This window comes from Balaenoptera acutorostrata, chromosome 12 (genome assembly GCF_949987535.1).
Source record: "Balaenoptera acutorostrata chromosome 12, mBalAcu1.1, whole genome shotgun sequence".
NCBI lineage: Eukaryota > Metazoa > Chordata > Mammalia > Artiodactyla > Balaenopteridae > Balaenoptera > Balaenoptera acutorostrata.
In genome coordinates this window covers 31,513,859-31,539,209 of record NC_080075.1, presented here as the reverse complement: position 1 = coordinate 31,539,209, position 25,351 = coordinate 31,513,859, and the positions used below count along the sequence as shown (strand labels likewise).

The window sequence follows — 25,351 nt, the reverse complement described above, 5'->3', positions numbered from 1 at the left end:
ATATTCTGTGACAAACTGGTAAGTATGCATAAAATATTTATGCTGCATACTGAAGTATGATAAAGAAAAGCATTTGCATGATAGTTTCAGTTGCAAGCTGAACTAGCTCCCTTTTTCATGGAACATCCTTTTCACTTGAAAAAAAATAGCTGACAGACAAATTATGGTTATTCAGACTTGGGTTTTTGGTAGGCATTTTCTTGAAAATGATCAGAATGAGTCTGCCACTTAAAAGAAAACAACTGACAGTATTAGTTGCCAATGACACAATTCAAGCTTACAAGCAAAATTTTGAATTTTGAAAAACTAGTATCTGCCATCACGATATAGCTCACCAGTACTTAAAGACTTTTTAAATGAGACTGGTAGTAATAATATTGAGTGTGATTTTTTTTATATTATATACTAAAATATGTCAACATTTGGAAGATCTGGACAACTCAGTGGACCAATATTTTCTAAATGAACAATGCATGATGCTACAAAATCATGCATGGGTAAAAGATCTATCCAAAGTACAAAATAGACCAATGAACTCTAAGGTTACAGAATATGAAAAATTCATTGATAAGGTTTCAGATTCTACATTGCAACTAACCTATAAGAAACTATTATATGTCAAGTTCTGCTATAATATCAAAAAATATAAAAAATTATCTGAAAAAGGCTGTTAAAGTACTCCTTTACTCAACATATCTACGAGGCTAGATTTTCTCATATACTTCCACCAGAACAATGTATCACAATAGACTGATGAAGAAGTAGATTTGTGATATCCAATTGTTTTCTATTAAGCCAGACATTAAAGTTATATATTTAAAAAAAAGCAATGTCATTCCTCTCACTAAATTTCTTTGGTTTTGGAAAACAGAATTATTTTCTTGAAAAATATATTATTCACATTAACAATAGGTGTATTGTTGTTATTTTAAAATAAACAGATAAATATTTTTAAATTTCTCAGTATTAATTTCAAATATGATAAATATTGATAGATATGAAGAGCATACATAAAAGCTCTTTGGATTCCTCAATAAAAAGGAGTCTGAGGGCTTCCCTGGTGGCGCAGTGGTTGGGAATCTGCCTGCTAATGCAGGGGACACGGGTTCGAGCCCTGGTCTGGGAAGATCCCACATGCCGCGGAGCAGCTGGGCCCGTGAGCCACAATTGCTGAGCCTGCGCATCTGGAGCCTGTGCCCCGCGACGGGAGGGGCCGCGATAGAGAAAGGCCCGCGCACCGCGATGAAGAGCGGTCCCCGCACCGCGATGAAGAGTGGCCCCCGCTTGCCGCAACTGGAGAAAGCCCTCGCACGAACCGAAGACCCAACACAGCCAAAAATAAAATAAATAAATAAATAAATAAATAAATAAGAAAATCCTTTAAAAAAAAAAAAAAAAAAAAAGGAGTCTGAAGACCAAAAGTTTGAGTACAGCTGTTTTAGCTTCCTATTGCTCCTGTAGCAAATCAGTACAAACTTAGTGGTTTCTTACAGTTCTGGGGGTCCGAAGTCCAAAATAGGCTTTATAGGGCTAAAATTAAGGCAACTTCCTTCTGGAGGCTCTAGGAAAAAATCTGTTCCTTGCTTTTTTCAGCTTCTAGAAGCTGCCCACGTTTCCCGGCTCCTGGCTATATCACTCTGACCTTTGCTTCCATCATTACATCTCCCTTTCTGACTCTGACACACCTACCTCCCTCTTATAAGGACCCTTGAGATTACACTGGGTCCATCCAGATATTACAAAATAATCTCCCTAACTCAGGAACCTTAGCTTAATCATATCTGCAAAGTTCCTTTTGCCATTAACATACTACAGCTGCTTAACTAAATATATCCTGAACAGAAAATCTTTAATAAAAAGGCAGATAACCCAGTTAAAAAATGGGCAATAGACTTGAACAGACACTTCACAAAGAAGTATATACAAGTGGCCAATGAGCATGTGAAATGTTGTTCAATTTCAAATGAAATATCAATGCAATACCAATATATATCCAATAGAAAGATTAAAATGATAAAGACAAATAAACCTAAATATAGATCGTATAATTCTTTGGAAAATTGTTTGGCAGGAAACTGAACATTTTCATACACTATGACACAGCAATTTCACTCCTAAGTGTGTACTCAAAAGAAATATGTTCACCAAAATACATAAACAAGAAGTTTCAAAGCAACACTATTTCTAATAACCAAAAACTGGAAACAACTCAAATGTCTAAAAACTTTAGAACAGATAACAAATTATGGCATATTCATATAATGGAATATTATATAGGAATAAGAATGAACAAATGCTAGTTATCACAGATTAATTATGGTGAGCCTAAGAAATGACACAAAAGAATACATATGACACAAAAGAATGGAATTTGTATCTTTCCACAAATAGGCAAAACCAAGCTATAGTATTAGAAGTACAGATAAAGATTACCCACAGGGAGAAAGGTGAAGATTTGACAGGGGAAAGGCTAGAAGGGTCTTCTGGGAAACTGGTAATATTCTGTTTCTTGGTCTTCATGCTGATGACACAGGTATGTCTACTTTGTGAAAATTCATCAAACTATGTACTTATGATTTGTTTACTTTTCTATGTTTGTTATTCTTCAATTAAAAATAAGTAAATAAACTTATTTCCTTTTCTCAAGGATGGAGTATTTAAAAAAAAACACATATCTTCAAGGGCCTCTTACATAAAACAATGAGCTATAGGGGTCACTGTGTCTGTTTTACAACAGCAGAAATATAGACATGGTCAACATGGCACCAAAAATACAGTTCTAGAGAACAATCCTTAGATTTTACACAGTTCCAGTTGGATCTATATTCACATATGGGAGAAACAGGCATAGAAGAAAACTACCTTCACAAAGGGTTCATGTTAGACTCCTTGAGCCTGTAGAGTTGGGGCCTGTTTGTCTATTGAAAGACAGCTTCCCATTTTCAGATCCTCGTCAGCTCTTGATCCTAAGACTATCTTCCAAAGGAGTTATCAAGATACAAAACAATGAAACTTAAAATAAAAACAAAAACTAGCAATTCACCAAAACAAAACACTCATATTCAAAGACACGACATAAAACTTCCTCACTTTGTTAGTTTGACTGTCACTGTAAGTGTTGAAAAAAGTCTCCATCTTGGAACAAAGGTAGTAAATAATTCATTTGCAGGAATATTGTAAGGGCAATCAAATTATCCTAAACGAAATGAAAAGAACAAGTAGATATTCTTAATCTTAATAATCAGAAATACATTATGTTATATTTTGAAAATATATTGTAATACATTCAGGGAAGCATTTCAGGGTAGAAAATTCATTTTTTTTGGCTTTGTGTGTGTGTATGTATGTCACAAAAATAATTTTTCAAGATGGTAGTTTTTCCCTAACAAGAGCCTGGACCTCATCTACAACCAGGGAGCTAAAAAGCAACAAGCCTGCAATTCCTAATTCAAAGTAGGAGGAGTCCCCAGGGGCAAGTATGCACTGTGTCTGATTTCCAATAATGTGTGTTATTTGTTTGGAGAAGTTCAAGTACTTACTAAACCATATTAAAACTGTGGCTGTAAACCACCATGAAAGTACTGCAGAACAGTGGCATGTGCCAGATTCCTGTTAATTTAACTGTGAACTCCTCACCCCATAGTATGTGCACTAGATGTGCTAGAGTATCTGGGCACCAAATGGCAGGCTCAAATTTACCATCTTGTCAAAGAAGTAAAAATGTAGTTTATAATGACCTAACTGCAATATTCCTAAGCAGCAGTATTTTCTTCCTTGGGAACTTGGATAAATACATTTTCACTGCTTTCCCAACCTCATTCTTATGAAATGGAATTGTAAAGCAAAATAAATTTGTAATAAAGAGCTGTAATCAGAAAAGATGTCATGTGATGGCGCACAGTCATTTGAGTTGGAGGTCACTGTCGCATACATGATGTCCCTGTTAGACATATCCAATCTCTTCATGATATTCACTGGATACTTACTCAGTGTTCGATATATTAAAAAGTCTAAGACATTTTCTTTCAAAGAACTTGTAATCTGAGTTGATGATAATGGGAATATATAGAAAACGTAATAATTAAAGATAATATATCTTAAATTTCAAATAGAGAATGGGCATAATAAGATCTATACATGTTTACAAGAAAGTCAAACCCTTGGGATTTTCCTCCCTCTGGAGAGGAAGGGGACCAGTCCTGAAAGACTTCGTGGGGAAAATAGGCTTTGAATTGTATTTCAAAGGAAGGAAATATTTTAAAGTGAGATGAGAAGGCCTTCCAAGGAGAAAGAAAAGTATAAACAAAAATCTACAGCCAGGAATAAGCATAGTATGTTTAGGAACAATGAACAGATATACTTGGCTGAAGTCAAAGGGTTTATGTAAAGGAATTATGGGAAATATACGTAGTATGGACAAGAGTTACACTAGAAGGCATACGAATCACTAAAAATTGATGAAAAGAGGGCATGACAGACACCAGTGTTTCTGGAGTACACATCTGGAAATACATTGGCATAAAGAGAAACTCTGCCTTATGCTCTTCCTTTAACAACCACATACCCTCAGTTGTCCTCGGTTATGATTTATTATCCCTGATCTAATCGTGATCATGCTTCTCAGTCCTCTTGCCTAGAACTTTATTTACTAGGATACCTCAACTCTACAGCATCCCTACATATTCCAAACATCTTCTTTAGTCTGAAATTTTAGTAAAAAGCAACTCATTTACTATAGCAAAAGATCATGGGCTTCAGCATGAGAGGCCTCTCTGTTCCACCATATATTACTTGTATGATCTTGGGCAATGATTTACTGTCTATACCTAAATTTAATCTGTAAAAAGGGGTTAATTTGCAGACTGAAATGAGCTAAATGAAGAAGACCAGAACATAAATAAACTTTAAAATGTGGATTTTTTTTTTTTCTTTTACTGTTGTATGAGCAAAGGCAAATATGAACTGGAAGAGGAGCTATGATATCTCAGGATTTTTTTTAATATAGAAAATGTTTAAATATTTTTTAAAATACCAATAACAAAAAATTATAAAATACCCACAATTTGAAAAAGATTAGGAAGCCTTACTACAAACACAAATATTTACATTTAACATAGTTCCTTCTGAACTTTAACATGTTTTTAGAGTTTTACACACTTGTAATCATTATGCTTACAAAATTTTCATTCTGCTTCTTTCATTTAACATTATATTATAAATATTTTGCAATGTTATTTGATATTCATAAAATTCATTTAATAAATGCATAATAGTTCATTGAGCAACATTATTATAGTTTATATAACCATTTACCTGTTATACAATTAAGGTTGTTTTTAATTATTTGCTCTTATAAGCAATATAGAAATAACTGTTTTGTCCTCAGAAAATATCCAGTTTCCCATTACCCCAGCACCAATGAGAAAAACCAGAGCAGCCTCCTTTCCATTTTATAAAGGTATCCAAGATATTAAGATGGTCAGATACAGCAGTATCCAAGAAGTTCTCACTGGTATCTCTGACTCTTAAACAGCATATCAGATATGGAGCGTTAAAGTTGTAGGATATTATACTCCTTTAAGCTCTAGATTCTCCTTATTTTCTACTTTATCTCATCACCAAATAAAGAATTAGAAGGATTAGTATTTGGACTCAAACTTTCTTACTCTTTTATTTAATAATTATAAGAGCAGGAGATAATCCAACGATCAATATCATTAAAGGGGCAAAGGACTACTGGCTGAATACTACCGGAAAGAATGGCTGTGGCTATTGCTAATAGTAGTTTTATGGGGGAAAAGTGCTAAGTAATAGCTCATACAAAGATACCTCTGTAGAAATATGAAACTTCTAAGGGATGTAAGTGACTAACTAAACTCACAACTCCAATACCACACTAATAATGAGCTAATTTTTTTATTTCAAAGTACTCTATGCAGCTCAAATAACCAAAATCTTAACAGCACAGAAAAAGGGAACAATTTCTCAGTAGACAGAGAAATCATCAGTAAATCTGTAATTTTTGCTCCAACAGAGGAAAAAAATACATGTCTACACACATATATATACACACACATATATGATATATACGTACATTCTCATTTATTCCTTGCAACAAATTCATACGCACAAACACACACACACACAGAAAACATGCTTAATATAGTACCTGGTACATGATATGTACTCAGAAGATAGTAGCTATTATTAAATATTGAGAGAGTTTTACATGGTGGAAAAGCATGACCCAGAGTAAAAAAACCTAAGATTTACCCCTACTAATGATTCATTTTCTGACCTTCCGCAAGACCACTTTAGGTCTCAGTTTCCATATCTGTCCACAAGGAAAAATAATAACTATTCATACATCATAGAGGTTGTTTAAAAAACCAAATGAGACAATGAGAATATGCAAAAGAAGTTTGAATATTATAAAGTAATACACAAATGCAAGGCATTTTTATAATTAAAATTCTGTCACTTGAAAAACAATTACCTTCTTTATTCTTTATGCGAGAGAGAATATGGAAGGAAAAAGACCAATTTAGAATTTTAACCCAAACAAACCTTTGGTCCTTATCTCAGAATAATAGTTTATGACTTTTATTTTTAATAATTAAATGACTACTTTTAATAATGTATATGATCCAAAAATGGTTTTTGATCCCCAGGTAGGAATTCACTTATTTTATAATTCAAAACAAGAACTCTACAAAAACTTACTGTGCACCATTTCATGGGAGATGCTGAACTGTACACAGAGATAGAGATGAATAAGACAAAGTCTCCATCTATCCAGAGTTCAGCCCTACAGCTGGCAATCAATCTAGTAGGTAAGATGGTAAAACGGAAAAGTTTTAAATTCAAATAAATCTGTTTAAATCCTGACCCTGACCTATATGCTATATCTCTTACAAAGTACATTACTTCCCTGAGTTCATGTTCTCATTACTAAAATGCAAACCTTATCTGATTGAGGCATTTTGAGTCTTCATTAACTGGATGACATATAACACAAGTAAAGCATCTGGCACACATACATCTTAATTACCACCCTCCCATTTCTTGAAGTAAGCACACAAAGGAAGGACACAACCCACCCAAGACCGAATTAGGCTAGTGCCATAAAAGAAGTACCACAAAAAAGGAAGATGTCACATCTGGTTAAGTGAACTGGAGAAGACTTCATGGAAGGTGTGGGATTTGAAATGAGCCTTGAAGGATGGGTAAGATTTCAACAGATACAGGTAAGGGGCAGAAGCAGTAAAAGTAGACAAAAGCACGAAAAAACACCAAGGGTAGAAAACAGTAGAGTGCGCTTGACAAACAGCAATACTTCAGTCTTGGGCTAATAGAAAACTGAGACAAAGACAAAAAGGTAGTTTGGGGGTCATATTATGGAAAGTCTTGATGGTTACAGAGCAGATTTTGTACTTAATGGAAGTCACTGGCAGTTTCTAAATAGCAGAATCATTTGGTTAGTCTTGAGATGGCAGCAGTTCACAGAATTAAATGGTGTGCCACCAGAAATGTCTGTTTTTAAAGGGTTTTTGACAGGAAAAATGTCAAGAACTTGTATGTAGAAAATAACTTTCCCTTAAAGATAAGCCATCAAGTAACTGCCCAGGAAGGATGACCAAGGACAGGTATCACTGTATTTTCAGACAAAGAAACTAAGGCAAAACAAGGTGGGTTAAGAGAGATCTTGCCCCAGGTCATATAAATTAACATTAACAGCAGACAAAGAAAACTAACTCAAGATTCCCTCCTCTGGGTCTGTTACTTGAGACAGTACTTCCTCTCTCTCAAACATTTCTGAAAGATAATTATCAGAATAACAAGGATAAACTCTCAAAAGTATGTTCTTATGCTGAGCATGCAAAATGAATAGCTATGCATGCAACTGTAAATTATACAATTGGAGCCTGATAAAATGCTTGTGTGCTTACCTCATCTGTTAATTCAAAGGATACAGCAACATTTTAGAAGTCTAACTGTGGAAATCTTATTATTACAAAGATTTGTGGGTGCCTCATGAAAAGAGCTAAGCTACCTTGGTCACCAAAACTTCAAGGGGAAAATAGTTACAAATTTCAATAATTTTCCCCTAATCATTCACTGTCTAATAAAGTGTAATCTAGGATATCATCTCTCTCACACACACACACACACACACACAAACACACACACAGAGACATTAACATACCCCTTTAGCTTTGTTGCTATTGTGGTGACAAAACATCCCTGAGAAGTAAGAAAAACCGGGGATTTCAAAATGTAAGAGAACGAGAGAGTCTGATTTTTCTTTACAGTTCTTTCCATATCCCTATTTCCTATCATTCAATCCTCTTTGACAGAGAGTCACTATTGCTAGGGAATTTTTTAAATGAAAAGAAGTATTTATATTTATTAAAAGACAAATGACTCTGGTTCTTTCTCAGAAATAGCTAGCTCCTTCCTCTCTCATCTTTCGCTAATAATGTACAAGAGTGAATTTTAGACACAGCTCTGTTTTGCTAATACATTTTACTAAAATGAAGTTCCATGAAGAATTTATCTAGCATGCTGGGGAATGTGAACATAAATGCTGAGTCATCTATTTTGCTCCCTGTGGAAAACCAGAACAAGGGACAGTTTTAGAAATCATACTAATTTGATTCTAATGAATACAATAGTTGGTGAATATGACTACTTTTTGAACGTGTGGCTTCAGAAAGACATCTCTATATTAGACAAGACAAAAACATGGCAATTATGAAAGCCATATTGAGGATTCAGGGCTGTGAATTACCTCCGACTTCAATTCTGAATGGTAAGTGGTAAGGTGATTATGAATGGTAGGATCAACGCAATCTACACTGAGAGGTTACTGTATAGTATTTAGGTAGCTATGGCAGCTTAGAATAAACAAAAAAAGAAAAGAAAAACACCCTCAACTAATTACTTACAATATAACCCTGTAACAAAGATCACATCACTATAGGTGGAAAAAGCATGTATCTGGAGTTAGACAAACATGAGTTTAACTCAGAGTACTACTTCTAAATTGCCTGGATGTTAAAGTAAGTATGGTATTGACATATGATAGCTCCTGTATATATAGGAACCACTATATTATATGACATGTATGAACAGTAACACTTAGTATGAGGGTTGTTTTCATATTTTAAGAATAGAGAAATAAAAAAACAAGAAATTTGAATATTGAGTACACCTATACAGGATGGGTTTGACTTGCAGTATTGCATTTTTACCTTATGATACTCCAAAATCTTACTCACTCAAATAACTGTACAATGCTGGGGGAGACAGAATGACGAAAATACTACTGCCCATTTTCCTTTCAAAATATGAAACACATTTAAAAAAATCTTTCATCAATAAAAGTGGTTTTTTTAATATAAATTAATTATCAAAGACAAAATAATCTTGAGATAGAGAATAATGATTCTAAACGTCACCTTCTCCCAACCCAGGATTATAAGTATTTCATGACAGGAAAAAATGCTTTTAACACAGATAAACAAAAGGGAAAAATTACAGACTAAAGATGAGTACAGCTAAATCAGGGAGTATTTAATTCTAGATTTTTACTATATATAATATAGATGAATAATGCTCCTATATCTATATTAATAAAAATGAGATCATATTGTTACAGTTTTGGTTTTTTTTTTTTTTTTTATTTTGGCCACGCCAAGTGGCTTGCAGGATCTTAGTTCCCTGACCAGGGATTGAAACCCTGGCAGTGAAAAGTGCTGAGTCCTAACAACTGGACAGCCAGGGAATTCCCTTTTTTATTTTCTTAGGTCCCAGGCTTCTTTATTTAAGAACAAGGTGATGGGGACTTCCCTGGTGGTCCACTGGTTAAGAATCCATCTTGCAATGCAGGGGACGGTTTGATCCCTGGTCAGGGAACTAAGATCCCACCTGCCGCCGGGCAACTAAGCCCGAGTGCCACAACTAAAGAGCCCACGCACTCTGGAGCCCGAGTGCCACAACTAAGACCCGATACAGCCAATAAATAAATAAAAAAAAAAAAAAAAAAAAAAGAACAAGGTGATGAGTGATGTGGGGATTAAAATCAAGAGCATCACTGAACTTCAACTTGCCTCCAACCAGTTTGAAAAGCAATCTGCTTTCCAAATTAAGAGATGAATAACATATTTTTAAATGAATAAATATCATCTAAATTAATTTAGTGAATGATTGACATCACATTATGTGACTATATAATACTTTATTTAGCTAATACATCTGTTACTGAACTTTTAATTTATTCCCAACTCTTTACTATACAAAAGATAACACTATGATGAAGATATTTATATCTGAATTTTATAATACACCCATGATTACTTCAGTTAGATTTCTATACATGTGATTACAGGGTAAAAGGTGAACAAATTTTAAAAGATATATGAGAGATATTGAAAAACTAACCACTAAGAAGACTATACCCATTTACACACCTACCAGCAATGTTATCAGGAGAGCTATTTCCTGAAATATTAATCATAAATATTGAATGTTATCATTTTCTTATTTACTTTTGGCAAGTTTATAGGCAAAAATACCCCACAACATTTATATATATCTTATTACTAGAATTACATGTTTTGTTCATGTTATCACTAGTCTTTTATTTTTCTTGTCTTCTGACTGCCTTAATACAACTTTTGTAAACTTTGTCATCAAGTTGTATCTTCTTATTATTAAATTTGAAAGAATGTGTGATTTTGTTATACATTATAGATATTAACCTCTGGGAATATTTATCGTAATTGTTTTTACTGATAATCTTACATTCTATTTTCTTAATTAATACCATTTAGGTGCATTAAACCCAAATGATTAAAAATCATTTTTTGTAGCCAAATTATTAACCTTTTCTTAATGATTTCAGTCTTTGGTGTCATCCTTATGATGATGAGTCACTTTCAGATTATAGAAATATTTGCTAATACTTTTACTGGTTTCCCCATAATTTCTTTCTTTTAAAAATATGAATACAAATTTGATCTAGAATTCATTTTGATATATGAGATAGAGTTAATATTCTTTTTACCCAAATGAGCAGATAGTACTGGTAACAGCAATTGCTAAATGCCAACTTTATCATATAAAGTAAGAATTTATTCTTACTTATACTTTGAAATATTTATAGATTTTGTATTTAACTATTCCTTTAATCTACCAGTCTATTCCAGTGTAAGAAGAGTATTAAGTTATTTTGGTTAATAATAACATTTCTATATTTGAAAAGACCACACTCATTAATTTTCTTTTTCACATATTTTGGCAAATATTTTCCAATTTTGTCTCTGAATGAATTGTAGAATTATTTTGTTAAGATAACCCACCACCATCAAATTCACTTGATATTCATTGCAGTTAGATTAATTTCAGAGAAACTCTCTACAATATGAAATATTCTCATCCTAGAACACATATATTTGAACATAATATGCATATATTTGTACATAATGAAGTATCTTTTAAATTACTCTGTGACATGTTTTTCACATTTGTGTTATACATTACTTGTTAAGTATACTCACAGAGATCTTAAACCTTATGCCTCAATAGCAAAGAGGGCACTTTTAAGGCAATACTTTCCATGAGGGTTTGCTAACATAAGAGAAGGTGATTTGTTTTCTAAGTGTACCATGTAACCAAAAGTCTTATTGGTCCTAATTATTTTTCAGTTGATTTTCTTGAGTTTTCCAACCACACAATAATAATCTATGAATAATGATAAGCTACATGGCTCACTGTAATATTTGTAATTTATTCTCTTTTTTACCATAGTTATTTGATAGAACTTCTAAAGCAGTGGTGAGAACAATCTTCACCATTCTTCTGAAGTTGATGCAAATAAATGTTTTTAGTTTCCACTGCTAAGTCCATGGTGGCTGCTGAATTTCACATAGATGCTCTTTATCACGTTACTGAAATATTATATTGCTTGTACTTTAGTAACTTTTTTTAAAAATCAGAAATGCAGTCTGGATGTTATACAATGTCTTTTTAGAATATATAAAGATGTTCATATACTTTATCTCCTTCACCTAGTACTGTGATAAATTATATTATTAGATTGTTAAATATCAAACCATCCTTGTATTTCTAAAATAAATCCTACATACTAACGCTAAATTACTTTCTTATTAAAATATTTTGGAATTGACTTGCTAAATTTGTTTTCATCCATAACTGTGAGATTAGTTTGTAAGTTTTGTCTTTTGTGCTACTTTCTCTGGCTTTGGTATCAAGATGAAGCTTGAGGAAATGACCTAGTTTTCTACAGGCCAATACTCCCATCAAAAACTAGGAAAGGTAGTAAAAAAAAAATTAGAGAAAACATATATTTAAAGACACCAGAAGGCTGGGAAGCAATGAAAACTAAAGGGAATAAAATTGCAAAGAAGGCAGACCTGTTAAAGGTGAGCTGAGGATCTGAAGCTGTCCCTGGAGGCATTTGGCAAACCTAGGAACAGAAACAGACTGAGAATCTGGGTTAGGTCCAGGCAGAGAGTAGCTACGAGGGTGAAAAAAAAAAATCACTCAATTTTTGTTGCTTCCATGGGGCTGAAGTGCCAAAATTAGAGATCTCAGAGCCAGCTTTCTCCTCAAGACATTTTCTGAATTCTAAAGCTACACAGCTGAGGAAAATAAATGTCTAAGCCAAAACCTTTCAAAAGCAAAGTAAGATTTACTGCAGTCTCACAGTGTTTGAGAAAAAAAGACTCACTAGTGGGAGGATTCATGAGAATCTCAGGTAGAAACTTGAAAGCTCTTCAGGGAGTAATGAATTGATATTGACAGTCTCTAACCACATTTTTTCCTGTGGGAAATGGCTGATATGGGTAAGACTTCTACTCAAAATATTTGCCAAATTCTAAAATTGAAAAAAGCAGGAGGCTGAAGAGATAAGTTTATCTGAAAAGGAGAAATTTCCATAGTCCTCTCAGTACTGAAGAGACAATAATGTGCCAGGCTCACATTAAAATCTCAGAAGAACCACATCCCAGCAACAAAGGTAAACCAGAAGAGACCTTCAAGATTGCAGAAGAGTAAGAAGTGGAGATCACCTTCCTCCCCACAAATACATCAGAAATACATCTACATGTGGAACAACTCCTACAGAACACCTACTGAATGCTTGCAGAAGAACTCAGACAGCCCAAAAGGCAAGAAACTCCCCACGTACCTGGGTAGGGCAAAAGAAAAAAGAAAAAACAGAGACAAAAGAATAGGGACAGGACCTGCACCAGTGGGAGGGAGCTGTGAAGGAGGAAAAGTTTCCACATACTAGGAAGCCCCTTCACTGGCGGAGATGGGGGTGGCGGAGGGGGGAAGCTTCGGAGCCACGGAGGAGAGCTCAGCAACAGGGGTGCGGAGGGAAAAGCGTTGAGATTCCCACACGGAGGATCGGTGCCGACCAGCACTCACCAGCCCGAGAGACTCGTCTGCTCACCCGCCTGGGCGGGTGGGTGCTGGGAGCTGAGGCTCGGGCTTTGGAGGTCGGATTGCAGGGAGAGGACTGGGGTTGGCTGCATGAACACAGCCTGAAGGGGGATAGTGTGCCACAGCTAGCCGGGAGTGTGTCCGGGAAAAGGTCTGGAACTGCCGAAGAGGAAAGAGACTTTTTCTTGCCACTTTATTTCGCAGCGCGTGAGGAGAGGGTATTAAGAGCACTGCCTAAACGAGCTCCAGAGACGGGCGCGAGCTGCAGCTATCAGCGCAGACACCAGAGACGGGCACGAGATGCTAAGGCTGCTGCTGCAGCCAGCAAAAAGCCTGTGTGCAAACACAGGTCACTCTCCACACCTCCCCTCCCAGGAGTCTGTGCAGCCCGCCACTGCCACGGTCCTGTGATCCAGGGACAACTTCCCCGGGAGAACACACGGCACGCCTCAGGTTGGTGCAACGTCATACCGGCCTCTGCCGCCGCAGGCTCGCCCCGCATCCGTACCCCTCCCTCCCCCTGGCCTGAGTGAGCCAGAGCCCCCTAATCAGCTGCTACTTTAACCCCGTCCTGCCTGAGCGAAGAACAGATGCCCTCAGGAGACCTACACACAAAGGCAGGGCCAAATCCAAAGCTGAACCCCGGGAGCTGTGCAAACAAAGAAGAGAAAGGGAAATCTCTCCCAGCAGCCTCAGGAGCAGCAGATTAAATCTCCACAATCAACTTGATGTACCCTGCATCTGTGGAATACCTGAATAGACAACGAATCATCCCAAATTGAGGTGGTGGACGTTGGGAGCAACGATATATATATATATATATTTTTTCCTTTCTCTCTTTTTGTGAGTGTGTATGGGTATGCATCTGTGTGTGATTTTGTCTCTATAGGTTTGCTTCTACCATTTGTCATAGGGTTCTGTTTGTCCGTATTTTTTTTTTTCTTTAGTAAAGTTTTTAGCACTTGTTATCATTGGTGGATTTGTTTTTTGGTTTGGTGGCTCTCTTCGTTTGTTCTTTCTTTTTTTTATTTTTAATAATTATTTTCCATTTTTTACTTTAATAACTTTATTTTATTTAATTTTTTCTTTCTTTTTTCCTCCCTTTTCTTCTGAGCAATGTGGCTGACAGGGTTTGGTGCTCCAGCCGGGCGTCAGGCCTGTGCCTCTGAGATGGGAGAGCCGAGTTCAGGACATTGGTCCACCAGAGACCTCCCAGCTCCACGTAATATCAAACGGTGAAAATCTCCCAGAGATCCCCATCTCAACGCCAAGACCCAGCTCCACTCAGTCACCAGCAAGCTACAGTGCTGCACACCCCATGCCAAGAAACTAGCAAGAAACAACATAACCCCACCCATTACCACAGAGGCTGCCTAAAATCATAATAAGGTCACAGAAACCCGAAAACACACCACCGGATGTGGACTTGCCCACCAGAAAGACAAGATCCAGCCTCATTCACCAGAACACAGGCACTACTCCCCTCTACCAGTAAGCCTACACAACCCACTGAACCAACCTTAGCCACTGGGGGCAGACACCAAGACGAAGAGAACTATGAACCTGCAGCCTGCAAAAAGGAGATCCCAAACACAGTAACTTAAGCAAAATAAGAAGACAGAGAAACTCACAGCAGATGAAGGAGCAAGGTAAAAACCCAACAGACCAAACAAATGAAGAGGAAATAGGCAGTCTACCTGAAAAAGAATTCAGAATAATGATAGTAAAGATGATCCAAAATCTTGGAAATAGAACACAGAAAATACAAGAAACATTTAACAAGGACCTAGAAGAACTAGAGAGCAAACAAACAATGATGAACAACACAATAAATGTAATTAAAAATTCTCTACAAGGAATCAATAGCAGAATAACTGAAGCAGAAGAACGGATAAGTGACCTGGAAGATAAAATAGTGGAAATAACTACTGCAGAGCAGAATAAAGAAAAAAGAATGAAAAGAATTAAGGACAGTCTCAGAGACCTCTGGGACACATTAAACGAACCAACATTTCAATTATTGGGGTCCCAAAACATGAGGAGAAAAAGAAAGGGACTGAGAAAATATTTGAAGAGATTATATTTGAAAACTTCCCTAATATGGGAAAGGAAATAGTTAATCAAGTCCAGGAAGCACAGAGAGTCCCATACAGGATAAATCCAAGGAGAAACATTCCAAGCCACATATTAATCAAACTATCAAACATTAAATACAAAGAAAAAATATTAAGAGCAGCAAGGGAAAATCAACAAATAACACACAAGGGAATCCCCATAAGGTTAACAGCTGATCTTTCAGCAGAAACTCTGCAAGTCAGAAGGGAGTGGCAGGACATATTTAAGGTGATGAAAGGGAAAAACCTACAACCAAGATTACTCTACCCAGCAAGGATCTCATTCAGATTTGACGGAGAAATTAAAACCTTTCCAGACAAGCAAAAGCTAAGAGAATTCAGCACCACCAAACCAGCTTTACAACAAATGCTAAAGGAACTTCTCTAGGCAGGAAACACAAGAGAAGGGAAAGACCTACAATAACAAACTCAAAACAATTAAGAAAATGGTAATAGGAATATACATATTGATAATTACCTTAAACGCAAATGGATTAAATGCTCCAACCAAAAGACATAAACTGGCTGAATGGATACAAAAGCAAGATCCATATATATGCTGTCTACAAGAGACCCACCTCAGACCTAGGGACACATACAGACTGAAAGTGAGGGGATGGAAAAAGATATTCCATGGAAATGGAAATCAAAAGAAAGCTGGAGTAGCAATTCTCCTATCAGACAAAATAGACTTTAAAACAATGACTATTAGAAGAGACAAAGGACACTACATAATGACCAAGGGATCAATCGACGAAGAAGATATAACAATTGTAAATATTTATGCACCCAACATAGGAGCACCTCAATACATAAGGGAAATGCTAATAACCATAAAAGGGGAAACTGACAGTAACACAATAAGAGTAGGGGACTTTAACACCCCACTTTCACCAATGGACAGATCATCCAAAATGATAATAAATAAGGAAACACAAACCTTAAATGATACATTAAACAAGATGGACTTGATATTTATAGGACACTCCATCCAAAAACAACAGAATACACTTTCTTCTAAAGTGCTCATGGAACATTCTCCAGTATAGATCATATCTTGGGTCACAAATCAAGCCTTGGTAAATTTAAGAAATATGAATTTGTATCAAGTATCTTTTCTGACCACAACACTATGAGACTAGATATCAATTACAGGAAAAAATCTGTAAAAGATACAAACACATGGAGGCCAAACAATACACTACTTAATAACCAAGAGATCACTGAAGAAATAAAAGGGGAAATCAAAAAATACCTAGAAACAAATGACCATGAAAACACGATGACCCCAAACCTGTGGGATGCAGCAAAAGCAGTTCTAAGAGGGAAGTTGATAGCAATACAGTCCTACCCTAAGAAACAAGAAACATCTCAAATAAACAACCTAACCTTACACCTAAAGCAATTAGAGAAAGAACAAAAAGCCCCCAACGTTAGCAGAAGGAAAGAAATCATAAAGATCAGATCAGAAATAAATGAAAAAGAAATTAAGGAAACAATAGCAAAGATCAATAAAACTAAAAGCTGGTTCTTTGAGAAGATAAACAAAATTGATAAACCATTAGCCAGACTCATCAAGAAAAAAAGGGAGAAGACTCAAATCAACAGAATTAGAAATGAAAAAGGAGAAGTAACAACTGACACTGCAGAAATACAAAGGATCATGAGAGATTACTACAAGCAACTATATGCCAATAAAATGGACAACCTGGAATAAATGGACAAATTCTTAGAAAAGCACAACCTTCAGAGACTGAACCAGGGAGAAATAGAAAATATAAACAGACCAATCACAAGCACTGAACTTGAAACTGTGATTAAAAATCTTCTAACAAACAAAAGCCCAGGACCAGATGTCTTCTCAGGCGAATTCTATCAAACATTTAGAGAAGAGTTAACACCTATCCTTCTCAAACTCTTCCAAAATACAGCAGAGAGAGAAACACTCCCAAACTTATCCTTTGAGGCCACCATCACCCTGATACCAAAACCAGACAAAGATGTCACAAAGAAAGAAAACTACAGGCCAATATCACTGATGAACACAGATGCAAAAACCCTCAACAAAATACTAGCAAACAATCCAACATCATATTAAAAGGATCATACACCATGACCAAGTGGGGTTTAACCAGGGAATGCAAGGATTCTTCAATATACGCAAATCAGTCAATGTGATAAACCATATTAACAAATTGAAGGAGAAAAAGCATATGATCTCTCAATAGATGTAGAAAAAGCTTTTGACACAATTTAACACCCATTTATGATAAAAACCCTCCAGAAAGTAGGCATAGAGAGAACTTACTCAACATAATAAAGGCCATATAAGACAAACCCACAGCCAACATCATCCTCTATGGTGAAAAACTGAAACCATTTCCAGTAAAATCCGGAACAAGACAAGGTTGTCCACTCTCACCTCTATTATTCAACACATTTTTGGAAGTTTTAGCCACAGCAATCAGAGAAGAAAAAGAAATAAAAGGAATCCAAATCAGAAGAGAAGAAGTAAAGCTGGTACTGTTTGCATATGACATGATACTTTACACAGAGAATCTTAAAGATGCTACCAGAAAACGACTAGAGCTAATCAATGAATTTCCTAAAGTAGCAGGATACAAAATTAATGCACAGAAATCTCTTGCATTCCAAATACTAATGATGAAAAATCTGAAAGTGAAATTAAGAAAACACTCCCATTTACCATTGCAACAAAAAGAATAAAATACCTAGGAATACACCTACCTAAGGAGACAAAACACCTGTACTCAGCAAACTATAAAACACTGATGAAAGAAATTAAAGATGATACAAACAGATGGAGAGATATACCATGTTCTTGGATTGGAAGAATCAACATTGTGAAAATGACTCTACTACCCAAAGCAATCTACAGATTCAGTGCAATCCCTATCAAACTACCACTGGCATTTTTCACAGAACTAGAACAAAAAAATTCACAATTTGTATGGAAACACAAAAGACCCTGAATAGCCAAAGCAATCTTGAGAAAGAAAAACGGAGCTGGAGATATCAGGCTCCTGGACTTCAGACTATACTACAAAGCTACAGTAATCAAGACAGTATGGTACTGGCATAAAAGAAGAAATATAGATCAATGGAACAGGACAGAAAGCCCAGAGATAAACCCTCACACATATGCTCACCTTATTTTTGATAAAGGAGGCAAGGGTATACAATGGAGAAAAGAAAGCCTCTTCAATAAGTAAGTGGTGCTGGGAAAACTGGACAGCTACATGTAAAAAAATGAAATTAGAACACTCCCTAACACCATACACAAAAATAAACTCAAAATGGATTAAAGACCTAAGTGTAAGGCCAGATGCTATAAAAGTCTTAGAGGAAAACATAGGAAGAACACTCTATGACATAAATCACAGCAAGATCCTTTTTGACCCACTTCCTAGAGAAATGGAAATAAAAATAAACAAATGGGACCTAATGAAATGTAAAAGCTCTTGCACAGCAAAGGCAACCATAAACAAGACGAAAAGACAACCCTTAGAATGGGAGAAAATATTTGCAAATGAATCAACGGACAAAGGATTAATCTCCAAAATATATAAACAGCTCATGCAGCTCAATATTAAAAAAACAAACAACCCAATCCAAAAATGGGCAGAAGACCTAAACAGACATTTCTCCAAAGAAGATATACATATTCCCAATAAACACATGAAAGAATGATCAACACCATTAATCATTAGAGAAATGCAAATCAAAACTACAATGAGATATCACCTCACATCAGTCAGAATGGCCATCTTAAAAAAATCTAGAAACAATAAATGCTGGAGAGGGTGTGGAGAAAAGGGAATCCTCTTGCACCGTTGGTGGGAATGTAAATTGATACAGCCACTATGGAGAACAGTATGGAGGTTCCTTAAAAAACTAAAAATAGAACTACCATACGACCCAGCAATCCCACTCCTGGGCATATACCTGAGAAAACCATAATTCAAAAAGAGTCATGTACCACAATGTTCATTGTAGCTCTATTTACAATAGCCAGGACATGGAAGCAACCTAAGTGTCCATCGACAGATGAATGGATAAAAAAAGATGTGGCACATATATACAATGGAATATTACTCGGCCATAAAAAGAAATGAAATTGAGTTATTTGTAGTGAGGTGGATGGACCTAGAGTCTGTCATACAGAGTGAAGTAAGTCAGAAAGAGAAAAACAAATACCGTATGCTAACACATATATATGGAATCTAAAAAAAAAAAAAAGTCATGAAGAACCTAGGGGCAAGACAGGAATAAAGACGCAGACCTACTAGAGAATGGACTTGAAGACATGGGGAAGGGGAAGGGGAAGCTGGGACAAAGTGAGAGAGTGGCATGGATATATATACACTACCAAATGTAAAGCCGATAGCTAGTGGGAAGCAGCCACATAGCACAGGGAGATCAGCTCGGTGCTTTGTGACCCCCTAGAGGGGTGGGATAGGGAGGGTGGGAGGGAGGGAGACGCAAGAGTGAAGAGATATGGGGATATATGTATATGTATAGCTGATTCACTTTGTTATACAGCAGAGACTAACACACCATTGTAAAGCAATTATACTCCAATAAAGATGTGAAAAAAATACAATTAAATTAAATTAAAAATAGGTAAACCAAAGGTACATTACAACTGCAACCCAAGCTCAACCTGGATCAATCCATGATTGGATTAAGATGATAAGGCTCAAACCACAACCCACCCACTCATTCTAGCTACTTAGTAAGGGAAAGGATGAACTGATTCTGGTGGCAGGTGATATCATTTGGAACCTCTACATTTTTTAAAAACAATGTCTAATATATACCAAAAAATGGTAGGAAGAGATAGGACCATATAACTGAAAACAACAACAAAAAAACCAAAAAACCAAAACTTCAGAAACAAATCAAACCAATATGTAGGTGAACTACACACAGGCATTAATAAATGTCTTGAAAAGAACTGTAGAGGAGGAGGATCAGGATAGTGGATTAAGAGGACATGGAGCTCACATGTCCCCATGAACACGTCAAAATACATCTACATGTCGAACAATTCTCACTGAAAACTAACTGGAAACTGGCAGAAGGAATCCGGTACAAACAAGGCTGTAAGAAAGATACACAGGTAATCAGGCAGGATGGGAAGAAAGCGATCGGGTTGGGCATTGTGTTCCTGGGAGGTGACTCAGAGTAACAGGAAGAATACATGGGTGGACACCTGCCCTGGGGAGTGAGTGGTGAGAGCCACAGATTGGATGCCCAAGTCTGGGGTCCTGTGCAGGAGAGACAAGCCTCCTTGGCTGGTTGGAGGACCAGTGGGACTAACAGGGGGGCAGTGGGAAGCCTGAACGCTGCTCATGAAGAGCACATGAGTGCTGGGTTGCCCTCAAGGCAGGGTGGAAAGAGTTCTGCTCTAGTGGCTGCCAGGTTTCCCACAACTGCCTCAGTACATGCCTCAGCCTGAGCCGAGCCAATGCACCAGTGCTGCTCACTCCATGTCGCAGCAGGGCATCAAATCTGGGGTGGTCATGACCAGGGAGAAAACTCGATCTTGGGATGCAGAGACAACCTGGTCTTCAGGCGGAGCCTGGGTGGGATTGGGGTCAATGTTAATGCTTACTCAAGCAGAACATCACAAGAAGCCCAAATCTCTGATGGCAGCACTCGAGCATAGCTCAACTCCTGACACTGAAAGTCCACATAGACAACAACAGCTCTATAGTGTGGTTCCACAACAGGGCAGGGGCAGCAGGGACGGGGGCGGTGATCAGCTGTGAGGGAAACAATTGTGGGAACCTATACAGGCAGCGTATCAGAGACAGCTTGAACCTCTCTCTGCAATCAACACAGGCCAAGAGACCCCATGGACCCAACTTACTTCAGCACTTCCCACCACTTGGGCAAGCCTCCCAGTGTGGCAAAAGGGGGAAACACACAGTTAAAGGGAACAGAGCTGGCCCAGGCCAGACCCTCAGGGCTTCTGCTCCAGGAATTTGGGATCAGACCCCACCCCTCATAGGGTGGTCCTGGCCACTGAGCAGAGGGGAAGTCCCACTTCACACCTGGTGCCAGCTCTAGCTCCTCCATCTCTAGCCCCACTCCCTACCAAGCTGACAGCTACCAGCACATCCTGAGGAAAGACGTGACTTGCTTCCACACCAAATCCAGCTCTCCCACCAAAGGCACTGGGCACACATAGGGATGCTGCCACATAAGAACACCCCTTCAAGACCACAGTAGGTAACTGTTTCACCTAAGCTCATAGAAACAGAGAAAGTTAAGCAAAAGGCAATGGCAGAAGAACTGTTCTCAATTGAAAGAGCAAGAAAAAACAGCTGAAAAAATAATGATACATAAATAAACAATTTACCTGAAAAAGAATTCAAACCACTGGTTATAAAAAATGTTAACTGAATTAGGGGAAAGAATCTATCTACACGCAAATAACTTTAATAAGAAACCAGAAAATATTTTAAAAGACCCAATCAGAAATGAAGAATTCAACAGCTGAAATTAAAAGCACACTAGGAGGAATGAATAGCAAACTAAGTGATATAGAAGAATGCATAAGTGATCTGGTAGAATAATGTAAATCACCCAATCAGAACAGTAAAAGAAAAGAGCAAATTGTACAAAATGAAAACATCTAGGAGTTCTCTGGTATATACTACTAAAGAAAATCAACAAAACCACAAGGGAAGAAACAAAGAGAAGAAAAAATGAACAGAGAAGAACTACATGAACAAGCAGAAAACAAGTGACAAAATGGCAATAAGTATATACCTATTAATAATTACTTTAAATATCAATGGACAAATGCTCACTCAAAGGACACAGGGTGGCTGATTAAATGAAAAAACAAGACCCTTCTATATGTTGCCTAAGAAACTCACATACATAAAGAAGGTGAGGCAATGAAAAAAGATATTTTACGCAAACGGGAACAATAAGAAAGCTGGGGTAACAATACTCACTTCAGACAAAATAGACTTTCAAACAAAGGCTATCACAAAAGACAAAGAAGGGCATTATACAATGATAAGGGGATCAATACAAGACAAGGATATTACACTCATTAGTATGTACACCCAATACAGGGGCACCTAAATATATAAAGCAAATATTCACAGACATAAAGGGAGAAATTGACAATAATACCATAACAATAGGGAACTTTCATACCTCACTTACATCAATGAACATATCATCCAGACAGAAAATCAATCATATAACAGTGGTCTTAAATGACACACTTGAACAGTTAAACTTAAAAGATATCTACAGGACATTTCATCCAAAAACAGCAGAATACATATTCCTTTCAAGTGCACATGGAACATTCTCCAGGACAGATCACATGCTGGGCCACAAAATAAGGCTGAACAAATTTAAGGAGATAGATATTATATCAAGCATTTCCCCCCACTACAATGGTATAAAATTAGAACTCAATTACAGGAAGAAAAATGGGAAAAGCATGAACATGTGGAGACTAAACAACATGCTACTAAAAAACCAACTGGTCAATGAAGAAATCAAAGAGGAAATCAGAAAATACGTTGAGACAAAGGAAAAAGGAAACACAACACTCCAAAATCTATGAGATGCACCAAAAGCAGTTCTAAGGGGGAAGTTTATAGCAATACAGGCCTTCCTCAAGAAATAAGTAAAGCCTCAAATAAAGTATCTAACCAACCACTTAAAGAAATTAGAAAAAGACAAACAAAGGCCAAAGTCATCAGAAGGAAGGAAATAATAAAGATTAGAGAGGAAATAAATAAAATAGAGATCAAGAAACAATAGAAAAGAGGGAAAGAGGGAGGGACAAGACAGGAGAAAGGGATTAAGAGATACAAAACTATTATGTATAAAACAGATAAGCAACAAGGATATATCATATAGCACATGGAATTATAGCCATTATCTCATAATAACTTTTAATGGAGTAAAATCTGTAAAAATACTGAATCACTATGCTGTACACCTGAAACTAATATAATATTGTGACTTTTTTTTTTTTTTTGGCTGCACCGTGAGGCATTCGGGATTTTAGTTCCCCGACGAGGGATCGAACCCATGTCCCCTGAATTGGGAGCAGAGTCGTAACCACTGGACTGCCAGGGAAGTCCCTAATATAATATTGTAAATCAACTATACTTCAGTTTTTTAAAGTCTGTGATAAATATGCTCAAGAAAATAGAGAAAAGATAGACAAATTGGAAAAATGATGGAGAATTTCACCAGAGAATTTGAGGATATAAAAAACTTTAAATGGACATTCTAGAATTTAAAAATACATATCTAAAATTCTAACTCCTAATTTTCTATTCTACTTCTACCAAGGCATTCATTATGTTTGTACTAATTACCTTGAAATTAGGAGGGATATAAGTAGACATAATATTAGGAACCATTTCCAGAATAAACAAAATGCAAATGTCAATGAAAAAATGATGAAAGAGGTCTTTAAATCTTGTTAAGGGATGATAATTATAGTGTGAGCTTTTATATCCACAGCTTCCTGGCTAGTTAAGGCAGAAACAAACATATTTCACCAATCTAGATTTTAAGAACCCTTTTTTCTATACGATGGACAAAGTAAAAGCAATGGTCACTTACAGGAAGGTGTGTGAAGACAGCAAAGGTGCTACGTAGAAAGGCAATGAGGTCTACTAGGTAATCACTAGCTTTGTTGCCCAAATCTCCTGTCATCCAGTCATAGTCAGCCAGCTGTAGAAACTGGTCAATCTTCTGGTTTAAGTTGGTATAAATCTCTTCTTCAGCTGCATGTCTGGCATCCTGTGAAATATGAAATTTGAATGACCATTCAAAATTCCAGTATAAGCAAAGCAGAAATCTCTGCTTGGAGACATCTCAAACTAAGTAACATAATTGAGAATATCAAGTAATATCACAGTCTCCATTAATTTTTCTTGTTTTCAAAAGCTCAGTAGAGTCCTTTCTATTTTGTATCTGCAAGACAAATTATTATATTGATTCACCAAATAGAGAAACTGCCTTCACTGCCCTCAGCTATCTGCATCCTTTGTACCTTCTTACCTATGTTCCAAACTACACTCATTCTCAGGATCCTATTCTCTTTCTTCTCTTCTGGGATTCCAAGAACCTCCCTTCCTGCAGTATCAACCTCTCTTATAGTCGCTAGTCTCTTCACTTTGCTTATTTTAAGTATCCTGAAGTATCTAATTTAATGCTGTATGTTCTCACTAGTTACTATCCTACCTTTCTAGAGTCTTTATAATCAAGTTTCTTCAAAGATTGGCACACATTTCCTAAAATAGGCTCTAATTAACAATAGTCCTGAAAAATGCTTAAATGACAGCAAAAAAGTTCCTAGATCAATTAAGTCTGAGAAACCCAGTTTAAAAGAGTCTTGATTTACACTGGCATATAAAAGGCTCTAAGAAGTGTTATGGGACTAAAGCTCCAAGAAAAACATTTTTAGGACAAAATAGTCTATGCTGCAATCTAACAACCCATCAACATGGACTGGTCCAGCGTAATCCATGACTGCCAGGCTACCATATCCAGTATCCATTTTTCAGTCTGAGCTTACCCTGTTCTCTGTTGGCTTTCAGGACATAGTTTTACTTTTACTTTTCTGGCCTCTAATCCTCTCACTTTCGCTGGATGATTTCATCACCTCCTATGGCTTCCACTATATCTGTCCAAACCCTTTCTTGTTAAAGACCCATATTTCTGATTGTTTCCTGCATTATGGCTCACAG

General features: G+C 36.6%; 1 protein-coding gene across 3 annotated transcripts in view; it reads right to left on the bottom strand.

Moving 5' to 3' along the window:
* EXOC6B (exocyst complex component 6B) overlaps window positions 1-25,351 on the bottom strand; it is a 731,430-nt gene that overhangs the window by 274,406 nt on the left and 431,673 nt on the right. For all 3 annotated transcript variants that reach the window (XM_007175516.2, XM_007175518.2, XM_057558141.1), the window contains exon 18: window positions 24,222-24,401. In XM_007175516.2, the coding sequence (XP_007175578.1) occupies window positions 24,222-24,401 (180 nt within the window). The remainder of the gene's footprint in view (window positions 1-24,221; window positions 24,402-25,351) is intronic.